We start from the raw sequence: 25696 nt of genomic DNA on the forward strand, positions 1-25696 counted from the left end.
GAATCATAAAGTTTTATCAGTTGTAGACTGTGTATTTTCATAATATAAGAATCTGTTTTATATGAATTTATTCTGGTATAGTGAACTTTAATCACCCATCTTTTTTCCTGAATTTTCTTAAATGAATTAATTTATCCAAAATACAGGGTGAGGCAAAAGTAGGTTTACAGTTATGAGTACATAAAACATAATTGTTATGTTTTGTTATTTATTAATTATTGTATTATTTTCCACATGAATAACTGTAAACCTACTTTTGCCCATCTTGTATTAGAAGAAGTCATGTAACCAACTCAATGAATCAGAGGCTAATTTTTCTTACTATGTCCGGCACAGAACCTTGGCTCCCCAACCTAAGGGTAGTTTAGCTTCATGCTTAATTTTCCTGCTTTTTGGACTGTTGTCTTTCTGCTAAGGTGATAAGTGGAGAGAGAAATGAATCAGACATCTCTAATTCTAAACCCTCTGTTAGCATTCAATAGAGTCAGGGTTTGGTGAAAAGAGTCTTAGTGTCTTTACCTCACTGTGCGCTTGTGATAAAGGGACCAGCAGGTTCTGAATTAAGGGGTCCTGTTGCCTCTGTTATAATGAAATCTTGTTGGAGCTACAAAAAGAATTAGGGTGTGATGATCAATAGATCACTGAGAGAACCAACTCAAATTGAAATGGAACTCTCTATTACAAATGGAAAACCTGTTGAGCACATGTTTGAATCTAAGAACAAAATAAAGATGAAAGAAAAACTAGATAATTTAAGATAATTCAGAAAATCCTTGCTTCAAATAGGAACTAGGACTTGATTCCCTGCTCCGATATTGCAGCTACTCTTCCTGCATTTTCACTGTATTTTCTATTCTCATAGACTTCTAAGGTGATCATTTGTGGTCTTTGACAAGAAATGGAATATAAAAACGCCTCTGCAAAGAATTCAACCTACTGAAGCAAAGTGAAGATGCCTAAAAATAGCTTAATATGAATGCAGCCATTTCAGATTCTCTGGTGATTACATGTTCAAACTGCAATAACGTGTACCTTATTCAAGCAGGAAAGGGAGTAAGTCAGCGCTAAAGTTGCATAAAACATTCTATAACTTCTCAACATACAGGAGGCTGCAAACAAGGGGGAAGCCCAGACATTTCTCAGAGTCAGAACAAGGAATGGAGTCTTTTCTTTTATTTGGGGGCATAAAAAAGGGAAAAGGGCAAGAAAGTGTTTCCAATTACCCGACCCACCTCGGTAGGACCTGCGCAAGAATGAAGCTGCCTAACTACTGATTTTGGTTAGCATCTTGTTGATGGCTTGCTTGACGTGCGTGGTGGAGCTGCGACGCCTTGTCTTTCCCTGGACCATCCTCCGGCGACGCACCTCTCGACACAGCTCATAGAATATCTCCGTGATGTTCCCTTCTCCGGTGCAGGCAGAACACTCATAGAAAGCACATGCCAATTCCGTAGCCAACTTCTCCCCTTCTTCTGTACTGACCTGTCTGGAGTGGTCCAAGTCAGCTTTGTTTCCAACCAAGATGAGAGTCACATTCTTGGGCTTTTTGATCTCATCCAGAATGTTCTTAAGGGGCAGCATTTCCTCAAAACTTCCTCGGTCAGTAATGTCATAGACTAGCACAAAGCCTTCTCCCCATCGCATGTGTCCTTCCCTCTGAATGGTGTCTTCCTGCTGACCAGAAAAACACAGCGGTCAGGGCACCTGGAAGTAATCCCAATATATAGATGCTGCTCATCTTAATAGTGATTCCTTAATTACTATTTCTATTCAGTGTCATTAAACTTGCATGATATTTTGCCTGTACAGGCTTACCCTCTCAATCTGTAGGGAATAGAAATATTACTTACCCATAGCAAGGTATCTCAGGGAACTAAACATTTTGTATCTGCATAGACCTTAACTTTCTGCTTCTAATTTTTCCTGCCACATCATTAAACCTTTAGTCACGAGAACTATAAAGAAAGTATCTTAGTGGAGCACATTGCCTCTGAGACTTTCATCATAATTAAGAAATCAGCAAACAGGTAACAAAGTATACTTTACCTCACCCCTTAGAGATCAGAATTAGAGGCACAGCTTAGTGAAATGGCTTTTTTGATTTTTGTGTGTTTGTTTTCTGTTTGATCTCTTCATTCTTCAGATTATGGACAATAAACCACCAGGAGCAGAAAAACTGAGTAATTGTATAGAAAGTCACAGCCAGGGGCTTTTGGCTTTCTCCACCCTATCTCAATTCCCCCCAAATATTATGCAGTCCCAATAATGACAGAAACTCATTTGAAGTGATTTTCAAAAGCAGCGCCTGTGATTTGAAAATGTATTGTTGCTTTCATGAGCTCAAAGGACTTCAGCAGACATGTACCTCCCTGCTGCCTCTCTCTAGAATCAGTTCTGGGTAGAAGGTGAGAGCATACATCAGAAACAGGTGGTGATGTGAAATATACTCAAGAACATTTCTTGGATTAAATACTTTAATTCCAGTCTTTTTGGGGGTCACAGGTTACTGATTAGCACCATGGAATCCTTCAGTTTCCTACTTCTCATTTCCAGTGGTCATTCCTATCTTTGGGAACTAAACCTAACTATGAACCCATTTGTAATCTCAGAACTGACTGACCTCAAAGTGAATTCATGTTAGTTTCCTTTTAAAATAAATTGTTACTGTTCAATGATATGACTCACATTTTCAATAGGATATAGTGAGTCTAGAAAGAATATTCCAGGACAGGTTCCTAAAATAAAATATTCTGAAAAAGATTCTGAAATCACATAAATTTGGAATATAATGTTTACTAAATCCCTTAAAGAGTCACCTTACACAGAAGCATAATAAAGGCTCTGAGAACTTCTCTGGTAAAGATTCCTGTTTAACTTTATCAGAGCATTTCCAAACACTTAACCACAAAAATCTCCTAATATCTTTCAAGTTACCCCAAAATTTAGGTGGGCAATGTGAATGTTATGGTATTTTCAACACCCCCCCTTGAAGTACTGGGTAATTTGCATAAGGATGTACACACAGGTTGTTGTAAATATGGTGATACATAAATACTTAGACAACTAAAGAAAAAAGTCTTTACGCATCATGAGTTAACTGTAGGAAACTGTCTTTTGTTTATATTATGCACATCTTCTTTTTATTTGCTCCAGAAAATATTTTAGATGAACTCCTTATTCACCTGACCAGCAGTGTCTAGTATCTCCATGGTGACAACTTCATCATCGATGGTTGCTTGGTGTCGGTAGGTTGATTCTGAGGGAATGAACAAAAAAAGAAGATGAAAATGTAAATAAGATCATGGTTTGACTTGATCTTAAAATTACAGATTTGTCACAGGAGTATGTCTGTTTGGAGTACAAGGGTATGTGCACACTAGGAAGGAAAGAGTGGATGTACAAGGATGTGCCATCTTTACACTCTTACATCTCCTGGAAGCAACCAGTTACCGACTTGCAGGGGATAGCACGTGAGAGTCTCTTTGCCTCTTTGCTCATTTTATTCTCCTACAAGGCCAGCTCCCTGATGCTCTCTTCCTTCTGAAATGAGGCCTCCACATCCTAAAATGAGAGTTTTTCCTAAAAATGCATTCTGCCTTGATACTAAAAACCCAGTTTTGGGAAATCACTATTTATCACTGTTAATCTTGTCACTGACAAGATGACATATAAGCAGGAGCTGCTTATTTCTGTCCAGACCTCAACCCTAGAAATGCAATAGACATTAGGAGAAGGTGACAGTGATCTATGTGAAAAATGACCATGTGAAGTTCTGAGACATCCTTATGACAGTAGAAGGTGGTTGGGCCCTGGTGTTTGTGGGATTGGTGAGAAAAGTACAGGAGGTCTGGGCAGCATGGAGGGAGGTGGAGCAAAGCAGAATTCTCTTGCTCATCTTGCCTCTTCAGGGTAGAAAATGATGGCAGCTCAGCACTAGTTGGAGAGTGGCCCCCAAGCTCTACTGGGATGAGGTGTTAGCAGGTGCAAGAGCTTTGGGAGGTTCTCAATGTGCCCCTCACCACATGAAATAGAAACCAGAGGTTAAAATAAGTACCAAATGCTACTCCTGCTTTATACGTAAACTACAATGGTTGAAATAAAGAATGGTTGAAATAAACAAATGAGTAACTGAGTTGATGAAGGTAAGTTGAGGAAGTCTCCCACAAGATACCAGTAAATGATAAGAAGAAAAACATGAAAGTAAAATATAAGAGATATAGATAAAAGAAACAGACATATTATTATCTCTTATAAAACAAGTCTCAAAGAGAGAATTTAGTACCTAGAGGGGTGAAAACATTCAAGGTTGTAATAACAGAGAGTTTCCCAGAATGAGAGCTATTGAGAAACTTCAGAACAAAAGGACTAACGGGAAACGTGAAGAAAGAAGTCCGGTATCTCAACCCATTACAGCATAATATGAGATATCAAAGACAAAGAGGAAAATGTAAAAGGATCCAGAAGAAAAAAACACATCACCTACAAAAGGACATGACTCAGAATGACACTGGATTTCTCAACAGTGAATTCAAGTGAATTCAAGATCCCAATGGAGAGAAACAAAACAATAAAACGACATCAAAAGCAACCCAGAGTTACAATTCTAGATAATACCAATATATTAGGGAGGATGCAGGGGAAGAGACCAAAGGCAGGTGCCAATGTACTTGTCTTATTCTAGAAGATGAGATAATTAAAAGAAATAACAGAAAACAAGACAGGTAGGTATTCAATTTAACTAATTAGAAGGGGAAAGTTGGATAAATCCAAGAAGATATGCAGAAAGAAGTAAAAGAGAAAACAGCAGGAAAGAGTTAGATAAGGATAGCAAACCCAAAACATGGTGCTTGAAAAAAAAGTTAAAAAAAAAAAAAAAGAGGTCGGAGGAGAGGTAGAAACATGGCAATGCTACCTAGTAAATTAAGAGAGAAGGTGTAATCACACAGAATTTAGCACAAAAAGAGGAAATAACCACATATTTTGATGAAATAAAATAAAATAATATTATGAAGGGTATACCAACAAATTTCAAACCCTGATAAATTCTGGAAGACAAAAATGCATAGATTGGAGCAATAAAAAACAGAACATTTAACTAGATCATAGACAGTAACTACATTTAAATGCTAGTTGTAGATCTCTCCTAATCATAAAAAGCAATTACACACAACTGGCTTTATAGGACATTCCTAGTAAGCACTGAACACGTTGTTATAGAAAATAATAAAAGGATAGCCACCCAATTCCTGTCACAGGACATCATTCTGACTCTCATAAGAAGTATTACAAGAGAAATAAGAGACAAAAGAAAATTGTAGGCTCATTTCATTCTTGAACATAGATTTAAAAATTCTAAATAAAATATTATTCAGTTGAATCCAACAGATATAATGAGAAAAGGACATAGTCAAGTAGAGTTTATTTCAGGAATGCAGAGAGTGTTTCAAATCCATCAATGTGATTTAACACTTTATAGGACTAAAGGGAAAATAGTCACACGATTACCTTTCTAGGCAGATCTATAGAAGACAAAACATATATAAGTTTAAAATGTATACACACACAAAAAAAATACTTTCTTCAAAAACATGTCAACTAGCACGCACTGCTCACCATCTGAACAAGAATTATTCCAAATTCTTTACTTATATTAACTCATTTAATTCTCACAAGTATCTCATGAAGTGTATATTACCATTAACTCCATTTTACATGAGGAAACTGAGGCACAACAGCATTAAAACACTTGCTGAAGGTCACACAGTGGTAAGTGGTAGAGCTGAGATTGGAACCCAGGATGACTGGCTTTAGAAAACCAGGCTTTTAACCACTACGCTCAATTACAAACATACTGGATTATATTTCTATGAGAAAGAGTAGGGCAATGGTGTCAGAATAGGGGATGTGGGAAAAATAAAGTGAAACGAAGGTTTCACATATATGACATGGTGCCAGGAACAGAACAGCGTGATCAACTTAAGTATTAATGTAATTCATTTATTTGCATATAAACTACCCAAGTCACTCACCAATTAATAACCAACCATCAGCGTAGTTGGTAAGCCAACACTTTTAGTTTTTTCCCTATTTATTTCATGTTTCTGCTTTCATTTCTTCATCTCATCAACTATTTTACAGTTCTTTTTTGACCAGGGTTTTATGTTACTTTGCAGTAAATATAATGTACTCAAAATACGAACTACAGCAAGTAGGCGTAACTAAGTAGCATGGACTGCCAGCAGCCCTGTATAGTGACAATTGTCACAGGCATGGCACATTGCTGCCATATCTTCTGAAAATTAAAATTTAAAAATGAGATTACATTCAATATATGTTAATAAGTGTATCTTACATTGTTGTCATTCTCCTAGAATACATAATCCATACGTTGTATGTCCGATTCTCAGTTCTACAACATTCCACCCCCTACTCTTTTAAGTTAAATGGGAGAATATTGGTTTGCATGATTTAATGCTCTGAAATACCATTGATAGCAATGACTCATCTATAGGTGTTCTCTCATTTATTTCCTTTTTCATCCCTGAGTTCCAGCCTGGGGCGGAGAGGCCCAGAGGACGGCACACACAGAGAAATCCAGGCGTCTGGTTTCCCCCGCTGTCCTCTGTGACCTTGGTGCTGCCTTCCCTCTCCAAAGGACTGGCACCAGCTCTGGAGCCTGGAAAACAGACGTCTGGGCTCCATTCCATCTATGTGCACCAGAAGTCTGACAGACAGGGACATTTTTCTCTGCTGCTTCCATGATAAATAGGATATGTATTTCAACCACAGAAGACCGCAGTAGGGGGAAAGAGAGTATAATGAAAATTGCATGAAGTTGTGTGATTCTTTGGCTGTTTGTGAACTGAAATGAAAACGATGAAATGCAGGAAATGAGGGAATGTCTGCCACTGACTTAGCCTCGGGTGGCAGCAGTCATTTAACCTAAGCTGAGTGCTGGTTTCATGCCATGTTCAGCATTTTTCCTTTGAGTCTGTTCTCTGCTTCGTTAGGAACCCCTGACTACATGTAAAGCAGTGAATGTGTGGCTCAGAGGCGGAAGGTTGTACACCCACATGCTCGCTCTTCTAAAGATGATTCTAAAAATTGTATCAGGTGCTTTTTGAAACCAATCTCTACTCTTTATCTTAGATCATTAAATAAAATGTGTGTGCATTTGGAGGATAGAAACACATTTCATTTGTCTCAGACTAACAAAAAATGACATTTTGAGTCATTTTAATGAAGGGTAGGGGGATGATTGTTTTAGAGGTGTTTCTAAATGAACCAAAATGTTGTGTACTGTAAGACCTATGCTAGTTTTAATATGGAATCGGGCATATTAGATATGATGTCTGCATTGCACTGTACATGAGAGATACACAGTTTAAAGCCTAAATTCAATAAAATTCTTATAAATAAAAGTATATTTTATATACTCTAACAGAAATTGATGATCAAAAGAATGCTGTACATGGCTAATCCTTTCACTAGTTTAGTTTTGTTAATTTTGACATAATATGGACAATTGGCCAATACAGTAACAACAACAGTTAGTAACGTTGATTTATGCTAGAGTGGAAATTGTACTGACTTGAATTCTATTGCTGGTCTAACCACAAACTAGCCACATAATTGTGGGTACATTTACTTGGTTGGGCTCATTTTCTCATTTGTCAAATGCTGATCTCAAAGTTCCTTTCTGTGCCAATACTAAAGAACGATTAAATAGTTCTTTCAGTTGGTCAAGTACTTTTGCTTGGGTATTTGGCTGAGAGATTTGTTCTGGGTGTGTCCTTCTCTTTGTATGAGCCTTTCCAAGCAGAGGGAACTGGATGTAATGCAGGTAGGAAGAACCAATCACAAAATAAAATCAATATTGGGTACAGTATATCTTTAAATTCTTACCCTCATTCTGGTTTGAGTCTTTACTGACCAGATAGATACCATGATCCATTCAAGCACAGAGCAGGGTGCGTTATTGGGGCAGAAGTAGTGGTCAGTGCTGAAATGCAATCTCTCTCTCCGAGTGCCCCCAATACACACAAACACACGCACACACACAATCTAAGCTTTTGCCTGTATTCTCTGCCATGTTGGGCATTTTCAGACTATAATATGGCTCTGAGATTCAGTTCTCTTCTAGGTTCCAATCAGAACATGGATCCTATTGTTTTGCAACCAGAAGAACGCTGATGCCGCCATCAAGACGTTTTCCTGATTAGATGGTCTAAGTCCCAAATCTCATAGGCCATTGACCAGTTCTGGCCTCTGACAAAGATTTCATGGATTCACAGTGAAATGAGAAAAATTTAGGGAAAACTATCATTGTTCAATGTAAATAAATGATTGAACAGTTTTCTTAGATACTGCTATATTCTTCAACACTCCTGAATGCTAAAAATATTTCCTTTTGTGAAATGCAAGTGCCTATTGAGGGCACAAGTTCAGTTCTTCCTTACCCTCTGCCCCTTGCTTCCATCCCTAATTGTAATTCTTATGATATTCCCTCTCCATTAAAAACAAACAAACAAACAAACAAACACCAAAATAAAAGCAAAGACCAAACCACTGGATCCTGAAATCTAAAAGTTTGGGAATCACTTGTTACTACAGTAGCAAACATTTCCTTCACAGAATTATTTCAGAGCAATACATACTCTACTTTTTGTTAATATGTTGAATGGTGTTCACAGTCTTCAGCTTCTCGGGGGAGCAATAATTCTGTTACAGGTTGGAAAAACTGCCTCATATCTCTAAGAAGGCACTGAATTCAGAATTCAAGATTATCTTTTGAAGTCCATTTTGCCCTTTAAAATTTTATTTTTCAATTGCAGTTGACATTCAATATTATTTTATATTAGTTTCAGGTGTACAGCATAGTGGCTAGACAACTATATACTTAACGAAATGATCCCCCTGATAATTCAAGTATCCACCTTTGCTCTTTAATGTAGCCTTCCCTTTTGGTGGTGAATTTGCAACTCTGTGATGGTATGAAGTTTAGTCCAGGAAATGCCAACTGCTCTAGGATCAAGTGGATTGGGAACTCCTCTCGGCTAGAACATTCGTGACTTCTCACATGCACACACACACAATTCCACCTTTCAACATGAGTTAATGACACCTTCACCTGAGAGTGAGTCATATATTTGATATTCTAGAAATATGATCAACGATCTTGTTGCTTAGCAGCTCTAACCCTTTTTGAGCAGCACAGAACAAGGTCACTCAATAAAGTTACATTATTCTTAGCGAAGGAAGCCTGCATTACAGAGAAAGGATGCAGGCAGAATTCTATAAATAGCAGTTGTTTTCCAGAATGAATAAAACAAGAACAAAATAAACAAATGGTTCACCTATTTTTTAAAACAGTAGCATTAGTTACTGGAACATATTCAGAGAGAGTTCAAAATTTTTATGAGATCATTTTGTAAGCTTCATCTTTTGTTGAGATGTACTGATATAACTAAATAAAATTAGTATTTTTCTACTGAACTACCATAAATCACTAAGAGTCTCAGGAACTTTGTAAAGCTTATACAAGTAATAAAAGTATAAGAAGAAAATATTTACTTAAGTGGAACAAACACTAGATAATGAATGATTTTTAAAAATCAAATATATTTTTAGATCCAAATACATCATTTTAAGATTAGATTGTGGCTATATTAAAAACATATTTAAATTATTGATGTTGAAAAGCAATTTACATAAAAACAGAGAAGTAAAGATCTCCTAGATTAAAAAATTGAGTATCAAGAAGATGTGAATCTTCCCCAAGAAATTTATAGTTTTAATGTGCTCTCACTCAATATGATGTCATGGTATGATAGAATTTTAAAAGCTGACCTGGAATAATAAACCGGAGAGAGTAGCCATGATAATTTTGTGAAAGAGTAAAGAAGGAAGACTTTCTCTACTGGGCACCATGTCCTAAAGAGCACACGATGATCGACTGTGGTACTGGTGTAGGATGTGAAAAGCAAATCTAGAGCTGCCTCCAAATGTAAATGGTCCAACACACCTGTATCTGCAGGTTCTGCATCCATGGAGTCCACCAACTTGGATCAAAAACATTTGGAAAAAAGTTATGTGTTGCTAACATGTATTATGTAGTTAGTACATAGTACTATGATGGTGCATCTGTACTGAACATGTACAGGTTTTTTTCTTGTCATTATTCCCTAAATAATACAGTGTAACAACTATTTCTATTGTATTAGTATTATAATACTAAAAATACTAGAGATAAAGTATATGGGAGGTTGTGTGTAGGTTATATGCAAATATTATGTCATTTTACATAATAGAACCAACCTCTCACGACATCAAGGACGACTGACTGTGTAAAAGGCAGCGTTGGAAGTAGAGGGGAAAGGTGGGGACTATTTCATAAATAATGGGATAATAATTGGTAAACTATTTGGAAAAAACGTCAGGCCTTCACCTTGTACTTCTCACTACAATATGTTCCAGATAGTTAAAATGTTAAAATTAAATAAACAATAAAATCACTCTATCCCCTTCCCTGTTCAATTTTCCTTCATAGCACTTATTATTATTGACATACATTTATTCGTGTACTGACTCTTCTCTCTTTACTAGAAATAAGCTCAGAAAAAGCCAAGACTTCCTCTTCCTGCCTATTAGTTTACCCTCAGCACCTAGACTAATCTGACAGAGGAGGCATTTAACAAACATTTGTCGGATGAATGGGTAAAGCAATGAAAGAGGCCCAAGGGGAGAAACAGTTGCCTTTTAAACTGAACATATGTGAGAACAGCAACAACAAAAACCAGCCCCAAAACAAAAGCACCCAGGAATCAATCATCTCTGCCCATTTCACCATCTGACTAAGGCCAGCTTGGCCTGGGACAGGTGCCCGGCAGTGAAATAATGTATGTTTTCCCCTCTTCCTCTGGATTTCAAAACTGTTGCCCTTTAGGAGACCAACTGGGGTCCTGAGGCATAACAAACAAAAGCTCAAAGGCTTCATTCAGAGTAAAGTCTGAAGCTTAACTTAGAGCCCTTGGGTTTTTAGCATGATTTTGAAGATAACTAAATATATTTCTAATAAAGACTCTGTTTTGAACTATGAGAATTACATGTGATAAACACTTCATGCATCAACATTATTACTATTTTCAAGATACATATATCAATTTTTGCTTCTTTTATATTTTTAAAATAGGCTTAAAGCAGATTCATTGGAGATAAGAGAGAAAGGAACACAATTTATTTATACATTTTTCCAAACAGTATTAACAAGTCTTGTTTTTCTGTTATACTCTTCTCAGCATACCATTCAATCCCTCGTCAAGCCAGCCACACCCACTGTATCCTCGGTCTACCGCTGGGATGATGCTACATTTCTTAATGGAAGAGCATCATTGGTACCTACTTCCTTCTTGTCTCTGGACCTGAATTCTTCATCTATGCATTAAAACCATGCAGATTTCTAACCACGAACGGCATGTAACACAGGTCTAATTTCTTAGAGCAACTCTTTGCATGATTAAACAAAGCACTTTCAAAATATCTCCAAGGTACTTAAATATGTCACAACAGATGCCATTCTCCCTTTTGGGTCATAAATTTTGACTGGAGAGTAGAAGAAAATAAAATTGACTTACCAAGGGTGGGGTCATATTCCCAGATGAACCGTTTGGTCAGAAATCTCACTACAAGAGCTGTGGGGGGAAAAAAAGAGCAACATTTCAAACAAATCTATTAATTTTCTTATAGTTTTTATCCTTGTAAGGAAAGAGATATAGCCTATAAAACTATATTTGTTTTATATTTCCTTGGAATATAAACCCAATACATTTATTTATGTTTATTCAGATTACTTATCTAGTTCATACTGGGTGTATTATGCATTAATCAACAGCTTAGATTTGTGTTTTTAAGTCACAAGGTTAGAAACATTTAAAAAATCACAATGTGAAAATGCTTACGTGTAAAACTTTTAGCCAAACAATGAATTCAGACATGAAGTATCACAATACAGGTGTCTAAGGTTTGAATATTGATAATGATTAATAAAGGAGAGTTACAAATGACATATAATTTTTCCTGTAGTGATAAGACCACTTGCTGATTATTTATATTATAAAAAATATTCCAAATTAGGGATTTTATTAGTGGCTCATAAATGCTCAACAAAAGCAGTGTTGCTGAAATCCTGCAAGTCAGGGTCAGGATGCGGAACTGTGCTAAGCACTTCATTTGCACAATCTCCTCAACCCTCACTTCATCCCTAGGAGGCAGGTACTAAGACTGTTCCCATTTTTCAGATAAGAATACCAAGGCTCTGAGAGGCTAATTTAATTGAGCTCACCTAGCCAGTTAGTGGCTGAGTCAGGATTTTCATTCAAGAAGTTCGTTTCCAAAGTCTGTAATTTATCCACTGTGCTAAACTGAATTTCAGGCCTAGGCCATCTGATAATATTTCACTAGAAGATGGGTTGGAGAAAGAGAAGTACTGGGATATGTGGACTCTATTGTCCTTACAAGTTGATGGGAAAGATGCTAAACATTTTTAAAGCTGAAAATAGTGTTTTTCAATATTTTGAAGACATTTTTTGGAGGGGAGTATCATAAACACTTTAAAAATACAATGAAAGCCCTGACCAGTTTGGCTCAGCGGTTAGAGCGTTGGCCTGCAGTCTGGAGAGACCCGGGTTCAGTTCCCGCTAAGGGCATGTGCCTCGGTTGCAGTTTGTCCCCGGTCCTGGTTGGATCATGTGGGTGGCAGCCACTTGATGTGTCCCTTTCACGTCGATATTTCTCTCTCTCTCTCTCCCTCCCACTCTACCTGAACAAAATATCAAAAAATGTCCTCGGGTGTGAGGACTAAAAAAAAAAAACAAAAAACAAAAACAGTGAAAGCTTAGGACCCATGCATTGGAAAAATAGATATACACACAGTTTGGTACATAATTTCAGCAGCTCACAAGCCGTCTGAAGACCCTGGATGGTCTTCCTGGGATCCCACTGACACTAACTAAAGAATCAATGTCTGTTATATTTTATACTTGAAAATATATTTATTATTTCGGTATTTTTATTTTTATGGAAACACCCTGTATGAAGCAGTCTAAAGTTATTCCTTAAAGAAATAAGACTAATTAGTTAAAAGTTAGTCAATCTTTCCTTTATCTATTGCCTGTGTTAGAATGAACAGAGGCGTATACCCACTACTACAGTGTCTTACATGAGAGCACATTTGGAAGGAGAACCTCATAAATTGACTACAAGCACACAGGGCTTGGCTGGAGACGAAAAGTAGCAATTTGTTTCTAATTACAGAGTGTAAGGCTGGATTTGAGCCAAAATTTTTGCAGTGCCTAAAGGAGGAGGCCACTGACCCTACAATACTTCCCACAGGGACGGCACTGTGGTTTTATCCTCAGTTTTCAGTCTGTCACGCTTCACTCTCTTGAGAGGAACTGAGTCTTTTTATTCACATGTAAGAAGTAGTAAGCACCAGACAGATATTTTTGTTTTTATTTTTTTTCTAACTATGGAAGAAGAGTTTATTCATGTTTTTTTTTTTTTAAAGGATGATGTTGAATATCACTTAGATATGTCATTTAGAGTCTATTGGCTACACTTAAAAGAGTAAAATAAATATTCTTATTTTAAAATGTCAATATTTATGCAACAGAATTATTACACTCTTTGTACTTATTTAAATTCATAAAAAAAAAAATAGTTAGATATAAAGTAAAAATATGCAAAAAGGCAGGTAGTTTTCCAAAATGTTTTTAGGGACATGAAAGAAAAAAACACTAAAGACTGATTAACTAGTCTTATTACTGTTCTTTTTTCAAAAAATTGAATTTATTGCTTTGTAAAACCATAAGGTTTCAAGTGTACAAGTCAATAAAACATCATCCGCACACTGCATCATGGGCCCATCGCCCCAAGCAAAGCCTCTTTCCACCCCCGTTTTCCTCCCCTTTGCCCACCTCCACTTACCTCCCACCCCTTTTCCCCTCGGCTGGCATCACACTGTTGTCTGTCTCTGTGTTATGCATATATATACTATGTAGCTCAGTGGTAGAGCTCTTGCTTCGCATGTATCAGGTCCCCAAGTTCATTTCCCAGCATCTCCATGAGGGTCATTTTTTGTGTTTTTAAATCAACCACGTCAGTAAACATAACTGCCGTCGGTAGTCAAAGAGTTTCATCTTTTGTTGGACTATGTAGTTTTAACTGGAAGGGTTACAACCTATAAAAATGCATTTATCTGGCATCTTAAAGCAATGCACTATTAAAATTAAAAGTTTGTACAAAGCTAACATTGGAAAGTACCCTAGTTGCAAGACCATCACATCTTTCATCATTTCTCAAAGAAATGTTTCTAAAATGTTTAGACACTCCATCGCCTTTCACAATGGAGAATACTACACATAATTGAATCATTTAAAAATGTCTGCATCTCAGTTAAGAGATTTGATTAGTTCCCTGTGCAGTCATATGGTTAGAAGCTGTAGAGTGGTTGAGGCAGAACAAACTGGGGCTTTGAATATTTTTAGTTTTGACTCTATATATTCATGTATATTTAATATACACATAAATACAAGTTTTTTCCTCCCTCAAATGCCATGGATTTCTCTCTCTCTCTCTCTCTCTCTCTCTCTCTCTCTTTGCCATGGTCACTGAGACTATCTTTAATAACCTATCTATCCATCTACTTTGTTACATTTATTATTCCAAAGACTCAGAAGCCATATTAATAAGCTTGTGAGAATTTTGTCTAATATTGGAGTAAATTAGCTCTGGGGTTTTGTTCTAAGAAATTTGTTCTGTTGATATGAACATGATTCTGGTATACCTTTGAGATATGACATTTGTTGTTGATAAATGGTTCTTGCTGACTTCTGGGTTAATGGCTCAGTTTAGACCGCCCCCTTCCAGCAGGGCAGTGATGCTGGGCTTAACCAACAAAATCAATATAAACATTTTTTATGTTCTTCTAAAAGAGATTCAGATCATTATTTGATGGTTGCATTAATGATAGAATCATACATTTGTTTACAAATTCCATCTATTTCAAGTGCATTGAAAAACATAAAAGCCACTTTGAAAAAATTGACATTCAACAATGTGTCTTTGTCTCTCTCTCATACACAGATTATTCATGGAAAAGACAAATGTGTTTTCTACATTTAATTTTTCAATAACATTTGAATTTAAATCATTAGTGTAAAGAATGAAAATAATTTTACATTTGTGGACGTGCTATCAGTTAAAGGCTCTACTGTTATTGAAATCATGACTGAGGTGTGCAGGTGACATTTCACAATTTACTGATGTAATTATAAGACTTCATCAGTTATTATTCAGCCCCCAATCTTCTTCTAATTTTATTATGGCATACAATTTTCACATGTGATACATCTTACACTTCTCACCCCCTCCACGGCTACCACCCTCATCTCATGGTCTTACCTGTTAACACTATTACCATGGATCCCTCAGTGGTGTCCCTGCTTCACCTGCACCCCAGAATCCCCTTAAACTTCTCTCCACACAGCAGCCAATGGCTTTGTGAAAATGTAAACCATCTCATGTCACATCTTTGCCCCAATTCTCCCTGAGCTCATCTCACTGGATAAATATTTTATTATATTTCTTTTATACAATTCATGAATAACCTGATCAACATATTCATTTATATTCCCATATGTCTTACAAATTGTGAATGATCTGAGGTTGGGGATTGAGCCTTGTTCGTCTTGACCTCCAATTGCTGGTGTACTTTCTAATTTTTGATACGTGCTCAATAAATATTTGAGGAATGAATGAGTAAAAATTAAAATTTGCACAAATCATTTTGTACTCACATTACTCTTGTACCTAGGTCTGTACTGTAGTGTGTTCTTATTATTTGAAAAAACATGTGTTTAATTTTTTATTAGTAAGTTCTTTTTTGAGAGAGAGAGAGGGAGAGAGAGAGAGAGAGATTTGCTGTTCCACTTATTTATGCATTGAGTACGTACTCTGCTCTCTTTTAGGTGTTTGGACTAATCCAGCAATCAGATTAAGATTCCTGATTTCACAGAGTTCATATTCTACTAGGAGGATACAAAAATAAAAATGATGAATTACATAGTAAATTTGAGGTGAGCACCTGCTATGGGGTAAAAGTATAGAGTAGGGTACAGGGGATTCAGAACTAGGGGGATGAAGACCTGAGTTGTATTTCAGACAGGGTGCCAGGGTAATCCTCACTGACAAGGTGATATACAAAAGATCTGAGGAAAGACATCTGGGGAAGTAGTGATCCAGGAAGAGGGCTCAGTCAGTGCAAAGGCCCTAAGGGAGGAATGTGTGCTTGGTATGCTCAAGGATCATTAAGTGGGCCAGTGTGGCTAAGGCAGAATGAGCAGCAGCCAGGGTAGTAAGCAAAAAGGTCATTTTCTGCCACTCCCCCTGTCAAGCATTCTCTAAATACGCTGCTACTTCTACCCCCACCAATGATAATAACAATAATAAGAAGAATAAGAACAACTGGAATGCTTATTTATTATTGTTATTTTACTTGATTCCTTCCTTAGAATGTATATTCCACGAGGGCATGAGATTTGTTTTCATTATCACTGTTTTCTAGTGTCTAGAAGAGTGTCTGGCACACAGGAGACTAAAAAAATACCTGCTAAGTAGATGAAAAAGTATATCAATCCAAGTCACAGCTTACTCTCCTTAGCATGAAATAATATCCAGGCACTGAGAGAATCCGCAGAAAAATTAACACAACAGAACTCACAGCAGAACCAAGCCATCCTTCTATAACTTTTTCTTAAAAGCTTATACAACTGTGTCATCTGAAATGCCTTGGCTGTTTCATTATGCTTTTACAAAGTATACTTCTGTAGTTAATTAAAATAGGATAAACTTGATCTGATTTTCTTTTGAATACCCTGTTCCTCCATGCCCACTTTTATGAGCAGGGTTTTCTTTAGAAATAAAATTGTGGTATTGATAAGCTTTACTTCCTCTAGGAGTCTGATATAAGGTCTTGTTTCTCTAGAAGTTTTAAGGTTTAACATGTTTGATAGGTTATAGTTAAGTCTCTGCATTCTGAAATGTCTAATTTTCTTTCCATGCCTGAAAACCCATACCTTTTCACTAAATAAGCCAAACACGTCTAATGGTTAATCTAGAGAAGAACATTTCCCTCATTTTGCCTAATGTATAACCTTCTTGCAAAATTCTTCCTCATACGTGGTTTACTTTTGGTATTACTGGTGCTGAATTTTATTATTATCAATAAAAGCCAGTTTATATAAAATGAAAAATTCACTAAGTAGAATTTAATCCATGGAAATATTCTTTCAAGTGACATCAATGTAATAATTCAATAAAATAATATTCTATTTATAACCAAGAGCTAAAAAGCATTTCTACATTAAAATAGTCATGCTATTTTCTAAAGGTTAACAAGTCTGGCCTAGTTATTCAAAATAACTCCTGATGTCATTATCAAGAAGAGGCAGACATCAGAAGCACCAGAATAATATTTTTAAATAAACATTGATTAGATATGATCTGTACAACAAATCAACTTTTAGAAAGACATGAACTGTTCAAGGTAAACGAAAATTAACACAATTGGTATTATTACACTAAAAATATTTGAGATATACTCAAGAGAAATTCAAAATGACTTTCAAATGTTACTTTTTAGACTTATGTTCTTAAAAAATTTCTGGTATTTCATTATATTTCTTTTATACAATTCATGAATAACCTGATTAACATATTCATTTATATTTCCATATGTCTTACAAATTGTGAATGATCTGAGGTTGGAGATTGAGCCTTGTTAGTCTTGACCTCCAATTGCTAGCGTATGTATTCCTGATTTGTGATATGTGTTCAATAAATATTTGAGGAATGAATAAAGAAAAATTAAAATTTGCATAAATCATTTTGTTCTCATATTACTCTTGTACCCAGGTCTGTACTGTAGTGTGTTTTTATTATTTGAAAAAAACATGTTTTTAATTTTTTATTAGTAATAAAAACTAATTTTTTATTAGTAAGTTTTATTAGTGAGAGAGAGAGAGAGAGAGAGATTTGTTGTTCCACTTATTTATGCATTCATTGGTATGATTCTGACCTGAGATTAAATCCACAACCTTGGTATATAGGGATAACACTCTAACCAACTTAGCTACCCGGCCAGGGCTATAAAACATGTGCTTTAAAGTGGAATTTCCATTGAATACATATCACCACTTCTCAGGTTCAACATCTAGTTCAGATGTCCACTGACGACAACCTGATTGGTCCACCCGCATTGCAAACTTGATTGACTGAGAAGGGCAGGACCTACCATGTCTCTTCTCTTAGGCCAGGGGGAAGCCACTACCCTGACCTCACGCTCCTATCAGTCCTCAGTTTAACTCTAACCCTTCAGTGGCCAAAAGACTTCAGAGAAGTACAAGTAAGCATGTTTACAAATACAGGGTAGAGCAAAACTAGGTTTGCTGTTGTTTGTATAAAAAATAATACAATAATTCATAAATAATAATAACACAAGAATACACTCTGTATTTTGTATATTCACAATTGTGAACCTATTTTTGCCCCATCCTATATGAAGGGATTTTACCCTAGATTTTTGGTGATAGTTTTTTCCTGATTAAGTTAATTTTATGGAATTAAGTATCCATTTCTTATTAGCTGTTGGATTAAAGTGTACAAATACTGTTAGAAAATACTATTAGGTATGTTTTAAATACATGCAAAAACACTAATGGAATTTCTGGAATGCCAAATATCAAAAGGGGAATTTATACTGAATGCTGGCTACAAGCTTATTTATTTCTCAGAAACACTCCTAAAAGCAGCAATTGATGTTCCTATTTTACATATCAAAAAAACTCTGAACTTAAAAGTAAATAAATTTGTCCAATTTACAGAACAGTTAAGTGACAGAATGATATTGAACTCAGGTTTGTTTATTTTAAAATGAATACTTTTTCCAATACTTACCACTATAGTTTAGTATCTCTATGAATACAATTTAATTATGAATGGTTGGAATTTGTTTTCCATATGAACACTCATTTTATGGAGAGGCATGCTTTGAAAAGTGCATTTCTGTTCACGACTAGATTTCTTCACCCTTAGTGGGGGTATATCCATGACCAGAAACCATGGTAACACAAAAGAGAACATGAATTTCAAGGGGCAGGAAGAAAACTTTTATATAAATGTTTGTTTTTCTCTTGAAAAGGTCTTCAAGGACACAGCCAAGGAGGAAAACGAGAATATAATGATACAGACATAAGTAGTGTGTGATGAGCAACTGCTCCTGACTCGCCTCCTCAGTCATTAACAAGTTCATTCTTTCAACAACCGAAAGCAGAATGTCAGCAACAGTTTTAGGCAATGAAAAGACAGCAAAGAAAATAAGATACAGTTCCTATTCTTGAGCAGTTGAGGATCTGCATCTTTGCATGTTCTGGGAGAAATGAAAAGATGCATGGGTAATTTAGAATGTTATCCTACTTAAGTCCTGTGATGCCTAGCTGAAAGGAGGAAGGCCAGATTGAGGTGAGTCTTACTGAATTTAGTGCCTCAGAGGGAACAAAACAAAATAATATTTTCCAGAAGAGAAAATGTAATAGACAAAAGCAGAGTGATACATATGAAGTGTGGATCCTATGACGGCTTCAGTTGCATCTTAGAGACAACAAACCAGGTTTACCCAAAATACAAGAGAAAGTTTGGTTTCACCTTCTTCCCTCCCTTACCTGGATCAGTATCCTTCTCCTGTCAAATCAAGTCTTCAAACCCAATTTCCCTCTTCCCTCACCCCTGGCTCCAATATTTTTGTTCCTTCATACCTTGTTCCTGGGTCTCTCCTCATTACCTCTACCAAGATCATATTCTTCTTTTTAGCAATCCTCTTTTTCTATGACTACTCCAGCCTCCTTCAAGAGACATGGGCCATTGTGCCTCAAGTCAAAGAGTGGAGCATGGAGATCGCAGCATTGAGACCTGACCTAGTAGTCCATGCAGGGCCGGGAGAGCTCTTTGAAGTTCAGGCTTTACAGCTATCAGTGATAACTGAGAACAAAAATGTGCCATTTTGGAATTTCAGGATCACTAGTTGAAGCCCTTTTGAATTGAGGGGCTGGACTAAAAGGGGATAAAAATAGGCTGGACTGGAAATGAGATGTCAAAGAACCCAGCAAATTGTGTGACTTGAAATGTCAGATCTTAAGGAGAGGGACTCAGAGCAAAGATGTGTATACAGAAATCAGATTTCAGGTCAATAAACTGATATCTAGATTTAATAATTTTCAAATGCTTATCCATTTGGCTCTCTCACTAAACCTTTCTTTCCTCCCCACATTTATGAGTTTTACACACATTCATTTAATCAATACATACGTATTCAACACTGTGGTAGGCAGCAGAAAAAAGCAAGACTAGAGAATTCCCTAAGTAAGATATCAGAAGTGACTTCACAGTAGAGCTACATTGTGAGCTGAGTCTTGGGTGAGTGAAAGCTCTCTAATTTAGGAAGAGCACTTCAAGCAAAGAGCATCAAGTTCCAAGGCCTAGACATGGGAGCATCTGGATCAGTTAGGGATCACATGTTGTGTAGGGCAGGTTGAGTGTGTGGGTGGAGCCACAGGGGGGGCAGTTTGTGAGGCTCTGCAGAGCCCAGACTGTGAAGGGGCTCGAATGTCACATCGAGGAGCTTGGATTTTACTCTGAAGTCTAAAGGCACATGGGAGTTCTGAGCAGGGGAATGGCTCAATTTGATCTGGTTACCTATAAAAATTATCCATTGATTAGATGTCGAGAGTAAAGAAGAATATAATGAACAAAGTAAGCTGATGAACACAGCAGACCCAAAGACATAGAAAGGAGTAGAGTTCAGATTGATAAACCTCAGAGGAGGAGGTCTGGAGGGAGGGAAGAGATAAACCAAAGAACTTATATGCATGTATGCATAACCAATGACCATAGACCACAATGCTGTGAGGCAAGGGCGGGACTAGAAGGAGGGTGTCCAGGGGGGAAAAAGAGAAACATCTATAACATAATAAATAAATAAATAAATAAATAAATAAATAAATAAATAAATACAATAATAATAATAAGACAGATTAGCCCATATGGAATAAAATTCTAGTGTATCATTATTCTCTGAGGTAGAATATAATGGGAAAATGAGTTAAAGCCAAGTAAGATTGGAACCTGTTGAACATGGGACATTAGCAAAAACATCCAGGTACAGAAATAGCATCTACCCATCCATCCATCTGTCCTTCCGTCCATCCATCCATCCATCCATCCATCCATCCATCCATCCATCCATCCATCCATGTATTCTCTATCCTTCCATTCATACATTCAATATATGTTTACTGAATGTCTACCATGCCCCAGACATTGCTTGACACTGTCCCACAGGCAGTTGTTATCACAGCCTAAAGCCGGAGGAAGTGATCATTGCCAGAGTGACCATTTGTAGCAATTGGTAAATGCACTAGGCATGTATAAGATGTCCCAGTTAGATAGTTTAAAGTAAGAGAAGTGGACTTAGCTCATAATTTTGTTTTCAGACTCATATCATGGTGATCTCCCTTGCTTCCTAAGTCCTCCCCACCTCGACTCCTCAAAATTTCTAGCTGAACTAAAAAAACAAACAGATCAGCCATGGGAGCAAAATGTGTTCATATAGCTGTAGTTTCCGGAGCAGTCCCATCCCCGCCCCTTACTTCACCTGCTCCCTTGCTCTATTCCTGTGCTGGTCAAAATAAATTGGCATAAAAAACCATTACGCTCCATAAAACAACGACATTGAACAACTTAATGGAAATTTTAAAATTAATGCAATATAAAAGTGGATCCTTTATAATGCCAGAAGTTAAAATGAGAAGTAAATCAGTTCCAGATGGGGGTCCAGGGATTGCTTTTAAATTATTGTGTTTGTTTAAGCCAGAAAATTTTGACTTATCCTGCATCTGACAAAAATATCACTCTGTCAGTTACAGAATAAATGTTACTGTTCTGTGCAAAGAATTTCCTAAAGAAAAATGGTGTAATCACCAATAATTAGTAGGAAGCACTCTTGTTCTCTAAAAACTTAGAGAAACTTAGCCTGGTAGTCTAGCTTCAGGGCATTTCAGTTCAGAAAATGGACTCTCTCTCTCTCTCTCTCTCTCTCTCTCTCTCTCTCTCTCTCTCTGTATTTGTTTTCTCTTTTCAGTTAAAGATTAATTTGATAGTGACAGCTAGGGGGATGAGAAATGAGAAAATGAGAGCGGGAAAACTGGCAAGACCGTGACTTGCAATTTCCATGTTTGACAGGAAGCAGAGGTATGGGAATTCTTATGAAGAGTGTAAAAACAAGAAAAAAACCATTATTTTAAATTAAAAAATTACTTCTATGATTGAATAAAAATAAATTCTTCCTGGATTTAAATTGAAAGTAGAAACAAGAAGAATTAAATTTGAAATATGGTAATCAACTGATGTGGTTTTGTCTTTTCGTTTGTATCTTGAAGGCTAATAAATCAAAAGCTATGGATTCTGTGCCCTAGAATTCAAACCAGTTTTATAGAAGTTGAAAATTATTATTCATTTTAATTATGAGTGATGCTTAAGAAATAAGTTACTAAATTTCCCAAATGAGAGTTTTAAATTTAATAATTTGTAACGTCATTTTAATTATAAATAATACTTTACACCAAGGCATGATATTTAAATAAAAATATTTGTGTTGTATTAAGTATTTCCTAAATTTTTAAGAGATTGGATATCAAATTTGGACTTTTAATTTTTACTTTTTTCTGTAAGAGAAAACATGTATGTTAATGTCTGATTTTATATTTCAATGCTTATATTACTAGAGAACATAAGAATTTGGTAACTGGAAATATTTGGACTTTTTTGAGGCATAAAAGTGGTGCAAAGGGACTAAGTATCCCAGAGAAGCAGAGAAATATTTCATAGAGCCCTACTGGATGCCTTGTTTGATAAAGAACCAAGGATCTTACATGTTATTCTGCTTAATGTATCCTCTGCTCCATACTAATTTTGCTTCATTCCTGGATGGCACACAGAGGTGTACAGGCTGTGCCTATGACTCCAGCCTCGGGGTGTGTGTGTGTGTGTCGGTGGGGAGGCTGCCCGCGGCCCCATCTCCACTCCTACTGCTATCTGCCTAATCTCTTAAAATAACAACACAGAGACTTAAAAATCATAGTGTGTATGGACAACTTGAGCCTGGTAAAATAAGAGTGTAAGTGAGAGGCATTGTGGGGGATTGGGCTGGAAAAGTGATCTACATTATGAAAAGCTTATCCACCAAGCTAAGAAATTTAGAATTATGCTTAAAATCATGCAAAACCATTAGAGTACTGCAAACACAAGGATGTCATCTTTTTGTTTTATAAAGGTCACTGTTGTGTTCGTGCCAAGATGAACTGGGTGGATGCAGGTAAGGCTGGAGAAAGGAGGAGCTATTAAGGAGCTATTCCAAAACTACAGAAGAAAAAACAACAAAGTAAGATGGAATGGCTCCTCCATCATGCCTATTCTTCAGTAAATGTGTCAAGTCATAGTTGGAATGATGCAGTATGTGGTCGATTCAGCCTGACATCTTCCACTTAGCAACGTGCATTTAAGGTTCTTCCACGTCACATCCTGGCTTAAGAGTTTATTTCCATTCATTGTTGAATATACCAGTGTATAAATATATGATGGGTTGTTTATCCAGTTACCAATTGAAGAACATCTTGACTACTCACCATTTTTGACAATTATGTATGAGCTATAAACATTCTCATGTAGGTATTTATGTTGACATAAGTGATCAGATTGCTTGGGTAAATTTTTAGATGCACAATTGCTGGATTATGGTAAGATTATGTTTAGTTTTATAAGAAACTACCAAACTATCCCAAAGTGTTTGTACCATTTTGTATTCCCACCAGAAATGAGTCTTTGTTGTTTCACATTCTTCCAGCATTTCATATTTTCAGTTTCATTTTGATTTGAGGGAGACTTTTTGCCATTGTAATAGGTGTGTATTGTTATTTTACTGTTTCCTTGCCATTCTCTAGTGACAGATGATGTTGGGAGTATTTTCATATAGTTATTTGCCATCCATATGTCTTCTTTGGTGAGGTGTCTGTTCAGATCTTTTGCCCATTATTTAAAAATAAACTGTGTTTTTCTTTAGAGTAGTTTTAGGTTCACAGCAAAACGAAGCAAAAAATAGATACCCCCTACCCTTACACATGCACAGCCTCCCTCATTATTGACATTCTACAACCAAGTGGTCCATTTGTTACAACTGATAAACCTACAATGAAACATCATTATTATCCAAAGTCGATAACTTATGTTAGAGTTCACTCTTGGGGTTGTACATTCTATGAGTTTTGCAAATGTATGATGACATATAATCACCATTATATGTGTCACACAGAGTAGTTTCACTGCCTTTAAAACCCTGTGCCTATTCATTACTCCCTCTCTCATAATTACTGGTAATCAATGATATTTTTATTGTCTCCATCATTTTGCCTTTTTCTAAAATGTCGTATATTTGGTATAGTATGTAGTTTTTCCATATGGCATTATTTACTTAGTAACATGCACTTAAGGTTCCTTTATGTCTTTTTATGACTTGATAGATCATTTATTTTTAGTAGTTAATAATATCCCGTTGTCTGGATATGCCACAATTTATTTATCCACGCACATACTAAAGGATATCTTGGTTGATTCCAAGTTTTGGCAATTTGAAAAAAGCTTCTATAAACATCCATGTGAAGGTTTTTGTGTGAACATATGTATTCAACCCCTTTGGGTAAATACCAAGGAGCACAATTGCTGGATTGTATGGTCAGAGTACATTTAGTTTCTAAAGAAACTGTCAAACTGTCTTCCAAGTGGCTGTACCATTTTGCACTCCATCAGCAGTAAGTGAGAGTTCCTATTACTCCACTTCCCGCCAGCTTTTGGTGTCTGTGGTTTGATTTTGGCGATTCTAAAAGCTGTGTTGTGGTATCTTATTGTTTTCATTTTCAATTCTGTAATAACATATGATGTGGAGCAACTTTTTATGTAGTTAATTGGCATATGTATATATTCTTTGGTAAGGAGTCTGTTCAGATCTTTTGCCCATTTTCTATGAGATTGTTTTCTTATTTTTGAGGGTTTTTACAAAATTTTTTTCCTTTATTGATTTTAGAGAGAGACAAAGGGAGAGGGAGAGAGAGAGAGAGAGAAACACCAATGAGAGAGAAAATCGATTGGCTGCCTCCTGCATGCCCCCCACTGGGAATCGGGCCCACAACCTGGGCATGCGCCCTGACTGGGAATCGAGCCGGCGACCTCTTGGTACATGAGTCGACGCTCAACCACTGAGCCACACTGGCAGGACTTACTTTTGAGTTTTAAAGGGCTCTTTGTATATCCTAGATAATAGTCCTTTGTTAAAATGTTTTTTTGGAAATATTTTCTCTAGTCTGTGGCTTGTCTTATTCTCTTGATAGTGTCTTTCACAAAGACACTTTTAATTTTAAAGAGGTTCAGTTTATTTTTTTTATGGATCATACCTTTGGGGTTGTACTAAAAAAATCATTGCCAAACGCAAGGTCAGTTAGATGTTCTCTTATGTTGTCTTCTAGGAGTTTTACAGTTT

General features: G+C 36.4%; 1 protein-coding gene across 2 annotated transcripts in view; it reads right to left on the reverse strand.

The window, feature by feature from the left end:
- Positions 1-238: 238 nt before the first annotated feature.
- Positions 239-25696, reverse strand: part of RERG (RAS like estrogen regulated growth inhibitor) — a 110417-nt gene continuing 84959 nt past the window's right edge. The window contains exons 3-5 of one of the 2 annotated variants that reach the window (XM_036252316.1): positions 11634-11690; positions 3183-3256; positions 239-1671 (exon numbers count right to left, since the gene is read on the reverse strand). In XM_036252316.1, coding sequence (XP_036108209.1) covers positions 1264-1671; positions 3183-3256; positions 11634-11690 — 539 coding nt within the window. In that variant the 3' untranslated portion in view covers positions 239-1263. Of the gene's footprint in view, positions 1675-3182; positions 3257-11633; positions 11691-25696 lie in introns of both variants that reach the window. The other variant, XM_036252315.1, reaches the window with a different exon arrangement.

This window comes from Molossus molossus, unplaced genomic scaffold, assembly GCF_014108415.1.
Source record: "Molossus molossus isolate mMolMol1 unplaced genomic scaffold, mMolMol1.p scaffold_m16_p_10, whole genome shotgun sequence".
Classification (NCBI taxonomy): domain Eukaryota; kingdom Metazoa; phylum Chordata; class Mammalia; order Chiroptera; family Molossidae; genus Molossus; species Molossus molossus.